Below are 6813 nucleotides of genomic sequence, written 5' to 3'. Positions count from 1 at the left end.
ATAAGCTGCTTTAAGTCCCCTTTTAGTCGACTCAGCAACTTTTCAAGCTTGCAGCATGACAATTGTTCAAAAAGTCATTTTTTTCTTTCTGATTTCAAAACATTGATTTGTGGTGATTTTTAGCGGTGCTCAGGATTCCATTCGGCTCAAGGCTGTCAAAGTTTCTGCAGAGGTATGCAAGTTTGAAATTCTTTGATATTGTCTCAAAATTTGTGCTCAATCTGAATAAAATCCTTTTGCTAATGTTTTTAAAGAATAATAGGTTGTAGATTATTTGTCAAACAGTAAAGTTTTGTGATGATTTTGAGAGATTATCTGTGAATAGAGGCTATAGATGCCTGCAAATGCTTCATCATAGACCCGTGTCTAAGTTCCTATTTGTGAAGTCATTAAGCTCAATTAATGATTTGATTTCTTCACCAAATTTGGCTTTAATACGAACTAATTCCTTCGTTAGTCTTTCTATTCTTGAGAATTACTATTTTTCTTTGTCAAACTAGAAACAATTGGATACTTTAGATGTTGCCTGTAAATAAAAGGATATCAAGCCATCCCTCAAATTAAAAATGTAAAGTACATCTTAAAAATTTCCATGAGGCTAGAACATCTTAGGTATAGTTGCAGAGAATTAAGAAAGCATGGATGCTAAAAATGTAAGCAATTTTTTTTGTTTTACAGTGTAGCCATCGCAATTGCGATGTCCACCACTAGCTTAGTGATAGAATTTTTGTGGTGGTGATGCCAACTACCATCGAAATGCTAGTGGTAGACGTCGTAATTGCAACGTCTACCACAAGAATTGCTACGGGGTTTTTGTGGAAGTGACGCCAACTTTCATCACAATTGCTAGGTTGTCCATCACAATTGTGACGTTGACCACAAGCATTATGATGGGGTTGATGTCACAATAAAGTGTTTGTATAGAGATGGATCGGTGTCGTAATTGCGATGGCATGAGATAGACGTTGTAATTTGCGACTAAAAAATAATGACGCCTACTACTGTCGTAGTGGTGACAAATTGCCATCATAATTGTGACACATAGCAATCGCAAATCGATGCAAAATGTATTAATGAGTGCCATAGGGAAAATGATATGGACTACAATAACCTAGAGAGTGTACTTTTTAGGGTGAGGAACATGGAGGAGTGAATAACAAAGATGGAAATAATGATCCTATGGAACAAGATGATTATGTAGTAGAAAATACAATTGAAGATGATGGTACAAATACATTGATCTGTGACTCATTTATTATTGGAATAGTTGAGCATGGCGATCAACATGCCTTTGATATTTTTTATGATTTACCTGTACTTGAAAAGGTATATGATCACCTTTACGAAGGCTCCCAAGATACTCTTTTTTTTTATTAATCTAATGATTATGAAAGGTTTATCCAATATAACAATCTCATATGTATTAAGGTATGCCATATATGACATCTATTTTCATATAATAAATTTGTCAACTCTTCTATTTTCATATACAATTTTGATATATAGTTTTTCTAAGGTTTGTGTCAACTCTTCTTCTATCCTAGCTTTCATAATACTAAAAGACAATGATTGTGCTAGGCTTAAATGAATACTTTTAGGTTCCTTTCGATCAATAATTTCCCATTCCTTATCTTTCATAACTTTATCTTTCTTGGTTTTTCCTTGTGATGGCCACCATAAATCCTTCTGATGAAAATAGTCCTCCATTTGCATCTTCCATAACTGAAAGTTCTTACCATTAAACTTCTCAACTTTAAACTAAATCTCATCTGTCATCACTCCCACTCAACCATGAGACCTTCCTATAGAGGATAGCTAAGAAAAAAGAGAATGATGACACCTCACTCTAATACCACTTGTTAGGTTTAACCACACATAGAAATAACAATTACATGCAAATATAACTAATATGAATAAATTATAAATTGCATAGAAGAGAACACAAGACACAAAGATTTAACGTGATTCACCTAGTCCCTAAGCTATGTCCACTAACAAGAAGTCCAATATTATTATTATCCAATGATTACAATCTGCAATCCCTTACAACTCAGTACCACTACAAGAAGCTACAATCTCATTATACATTATGAAATTCCTAACCCTAAGCCATTTTATACAAAAATTTTGTTACTTATAAAATTAGGCCTAGAATGAGTCATCGAATAGAAAAATAATAGCAAACACCTTTTAGAATAGTAGATTCATTTTTTTCTTTGGGGGTGCTACCCCAAAAAATCTGTTTGGGGGTGTTTCCCCTGGACCCCAACCTATATTGGGATAGGAAGCACACTTGGGGCGCTACCCCTTGACCCTATCTGAGGAGCGCAACCCCTAATTTCTTTTAGTAATAATCTAGGGGGAAATTGCGTTGAATATAGGGGAAAAAATTAACCTTTGAGTCTAATTAGGGTCCACATCACAACACAAAGTAGCCTTAATGTTGCAAGACTCCCTCATAGAATCCTCTCCCATGAGGATAGTGTCATCTACAAATTATTCATAAATACAACATTGAGGGTAAGAAGAGGGTTTCAACCCATGAATGACCTTGTTAAACCCCAAAAGACACAAATATCTACCTTAGAAATGAGCCATGATGGAAAACTGTATAAGAGAGATGGGGTCTCCTTCTCACAAGCCTATAGATTGTTTAAAGAACTTTGAAAATGAGTCATCGATAATGAAAAAGGAAGTAGGAGAGGAAATGAATTGGTTGACAAATTGAACTTTTTAGAGCCCGAACCCAAAAGCTTCAAGAATCTTTAATAGGAATGTCCAGTCCACCCTTTCATAAGCTTTAGAAAGGTCCAATTTTATGAGAAACCCATATTTCTTAAATTTGAGCAAAGAATCAACATTTTCATAAATAATAATAATAATACTATTAGTTTGGGATTTCTCATCTACCCATGTTTTTACTACAACCTTTGGTGTGTTTTGAGGAAAGTTCTCTATAAAATAATCTAGGGTTTACTTGTAGTACTATAATATTTCTAAAATTCTTCTTATGAGATAGTTTTAGAGAAACCTCCCCATCATTATGGAGAAGTTTGCTAGTATTACCCAACAACATCTTCCTTTCCTAGATGTTCAATAAAAATCTTATCAGTTAGTGCTTTCTCCTTTACTCTTAATTTTGTTGCAACCTTTAGTGGGTTTTGAGGATCCGTAACCAAACTGATAGCTATTTGGTTCTCATTTCTCTAAGCTTTAGAGGAAAGTTTTATTGAAAATCATCTAGGGTTTACTTGTAGAGTTTTATTATTTCTAAAATTCTTCTTAGGAGACAATTTTAGAGAACCCTCCTTAAGATTATGAAGGAGTTGATACCTATTTTTTCTTGAAAAGATTGTCTTTACCAAAGGGATCTTCAAAAAAAAATCCTTCTTAGTGTGTTGCTTTATCCACCCCTTCCCTTGACCTTCTTATCCTTCTTAGATATGACAATCTCCTATCCATGATCATTATTTGAGTGAAGCGGGGTAGCCAAATTCCTCCTAAGAAGCATTGAATTACCATTAAACCTCTATAATTTCACAGATGCATATCCATCTTATAAAAAGGTATTGTTGACTCCATAATTTGACATTCATCTATGGTAGTAGAGTCATTGTATTTTTTTTACCTTACACCTTAATATTTAGTTTAACAATTTCAATTTTATTTATAATGTATTTTTCATTATTTTTAATTTGTTAATTTTAGTTTGGAAACTTATTTTAATAGACTTTTTGAATAGTCATTGTAAATTAAAGAGCAACTCCCAAAACATAATAAGTTAACACAAAAATTCAACATAATATTCTTATGAAAGTACTAAGATGATGTACATGTGAATTAAAAGGATTTTTTTTTTTACAAGCATCTCTAAAAAAATAAATTCACACTATGTAGAGTATGTATGCCTAGTATAGGGTGGTCTCATATTTATGTCATCATATGTAAATTCAACAATACCACAACAAATATTCTGAAATAACAAAAAAAATCCTCTTCCTTTTCCAAACTTTTTTTTTTATGAATAGTCCTTTTCTATTAAAAAATATACTAATCTTTTTTGACAAAATACTCTTCCCTTAATATTTAAAATAAGTAGGATAAAACATTTATTTTATTTAAGTTATTTTACTTGATAAGTTCACTCTTATAGATATTGTAAGAAAAAATATATAATACATGAACACATTCTAATGATTTGTTACGAGAGTTTTTAATATAATGTTCATAATTATTTATTTAAAGTCTTTTTTAACATTATTGTTTTACATTACTATTGATGTTATATAAGCTATACAAATATAAATGTCTCTTTAATTATGATCATTTTCCTTACTTTTCTTATATACCTTGTACCTTGGTACCAAAATGAAAATAAATTACAATTTCATATAAGAATTTGAAAAGGGTGAAAATGAAGACCTCAACTACCACGTCCATGGGAATATCTCAAAACGAAAATTCTCAACAACTATTCATTCTTTGGAACGTTGTAAGGAAATTAATATTTTGGTTAGTTCTAAACTGGAGCCAAAGATATTAGATTTTGGTGTGGAAAGAATGTTTCCTACAGATGGGACTCGGATTAACATAACGCAATAGGAATTAAAGAGTGTGCTACCATTATTTCTTTTTCAATGTAAAATGTTTTACAATCTTGGATTAAATCCGAGCCTATATTTCTTCCGCAAGTCCCGTTGAACAGTCGCTAAACTATGAATGAAGACCTGCTTTAGAATCTATGAAATAAGGCAAGCACTGAATTCCAGAATAATCTTAAAATAGTTCTTGATAATCTCGTGGACAATAAATCATCATCAAATGGTTTCAGTACTTCATCCTATGGCCAAAGTCCAGACACAGTTTATGGTCTCCTCCAATGTAGGGGAGACGCAACTGCGGAAGAATGCCTCAGCTGTTCAGAAGACGCAAACAGCTCCATGCTCAATGCTTGTAAAAATGTAAGCAGCGGTAGATCTATGCTAGACAAATGCTTCGTACGCTATGAGAACTATTCCTTCTTCGGAGAACTAGATACCAATACACTAGTTGTTTATAATACAGCGAAGGTTACAGATGAGCCTGAGGAGTTCAAGGCGGCCATTAAGGAGCTTATCAGCAATCTATCTGAAAATGCCATCCAATCCCCAACACGATACTCTTCTGGATCAAAACCCACCACTACATTTTATACCATAAACGGCCTGCTGCAGTGTTGGATGGATTTAACTTCTGTTGACGACTGCAATACATGCTTGAATAACGCAATTCGTCGGCTGTTGGATGTGACGTTTAGCGCCGATGGACCTTTTCAGGGAGGAGTTGGCTGGTACGGAAGTTGCTTTGCTCGTTTCGAAACGTATTCCTTCTTTCATCCCGCCCCTCCACCACCACCACCGTCTCCCGTACACGTTGCCAGCATTTTTCCTTGAAGAAACTGTATAGAACTTGGTGAAAATATGGGAGATGGAGCTTTCACACAAAACTTAACTTCAATACTTCAAATTAATTGATCCCCGCAAGTTCTCGTTGAGTGTAAATGGCAAGTATCCATTTATCTTGTCTTACAATAGTACTATAATATATAACTCAGAGCATTTATGTTGTTTATCAATTATTATAGTGAGTTGATAGTAGGTGGGATTTTTTTCTTATATAGGCCTTGTCTAGTAGGAGATAAGACAATGGAAGTGGGCATGTATAATGCCTTTTTGTATTTTTCTTTTCCACAAGAGTTTCAATACCAGGACATCTAATGAAGCATTTTAGTACTCTCATGTGATATTTAAAAATGCATTTTCAGGAGGTTTTGCATGAGGTATTTTAGAATTTCACACTTGAAATTTGGGCATTGAGGTGTCATGCAGGGAACCTTCAAAGGTCATGTGCCGATTAGACGAACAATCCAATTCAGTGGAATAGCTATTGTTAAGGTTATTCTCGTCCAATAAATTTGCATAAATATTTATAAATTTTGGTTTATGTAGAGGAATTCTTACAGGGAAGTCTGACCACAACTATGGGGAGTATAAGACTAGGATAGATCATTTCCCCATATTTTCTTAATTTGTTACTATTTTAAGAATAAAACACTAGTTTTCTAAGATACCACCTTTGACATGCAAAATTTGCTTAACTTTTGTTATTATTTTGAGGTGATTCTTTACTATTATGTTTACCTTTGGTAGGATAGCAATAATATAATCAAATATGTCAGTGGTAAGTATTCATGCAACTTATGTTTATTAATTAAATTCAAAATCACAAGACCATTTTTGATATCCTCAATAGACAATTCTCGGCCTAAACCCAATGTTAATGTGTGAAATTATAAATGGAAATAAAACTTGTGTTTTAAACTAATAAGGTGTATGTTTATCAATTTAAATGATATTTATTAAATGTTTATTTTTAAGCTAAAAGTGTTAAATGTAGCCATTGACTAGTTTTTTTCATTTATATGTTAATTTGTGCACTTAAAGAATAGTCCCTACTGTGTATAATTTGGTAAGATCTTTAATCTTTCAGCCATACGAGATCTTTGTCATGAGATTTTAGTGAGGTTTAAAGGTAGTTTGTTCATGGATATCAGTAATTTGTGATATTAAACTCATCTTATTGTATGTTCATTGTACGTTCAATAATGTTCCTTTTTAGTCTCGCCTGAGACTTATGTTTTCACGTCATTTTCAACTATTAGTTTTCCCGCAATCCAAAAATGTTAAATTACAATTGTAATGTTTGCACAGCTTTTTTTTAAATTATTAATTTATAAAAGGTTTTTTCTCTTTTCCTAATTGTGTTATCATATTT

General features: G+C 32.8%; 1 protein-coding gene across 1 annotated transcript; it reads left to right on the top strand.

The window, feature by feature from the left end:
- Positions 1 to 4702: 4702 nt before the first annotated feature.
- On the top strand, positions 4703 to 5612 carry LOC149531155 (cysteine-rich repeat secretory protein 55-like). Its single transcript, XM_089810503.1, has one exon. The coding sequence runs from the start codon at positions 4941 to 4943 to the stop codon at positions 5430 to 5432; it is 492 nt and encodes a 163-aa protein (XP_089666629.1). The 5' UTR covers positions 4703 to 4940; the 3' UTR covers positions 5433 to 5612.
- The last annotated feature ends 1201 nt before the right edge of the window (positions 5613 to 6813 follow it).

This window comes from Cupressus sempervirens, chromosome 11, assembly GCF_028749045.1.
Source record: "Cupressus sempervirens isolate cs-2001-9-10 chromosome 11, ASM2874904v1, whole genome shotgun sequence".
Taxonomy (NCBI): domain Eukaryota; kingdom Viridiplantae; phylum Streptophyta; class Pinopsida; order Cupressales; family Cupressaceae; genus Cupressus; species Cupressus sempervirens.
Note: the sequence above shows the minus strand (reverse complement) of the source record. Positions and strands in the feature narration are given on the sequence as shown.

What these genes read in the sequence shown, in the direction of transcription:
- LOC149531155 (XM_089810503.1), top strand. Translation starts at nt 4,941, where the DNA reads ATGCTCAATGCTTGTAAAAATGTAAGCAGCGGTAGATCTATGCTAGAC.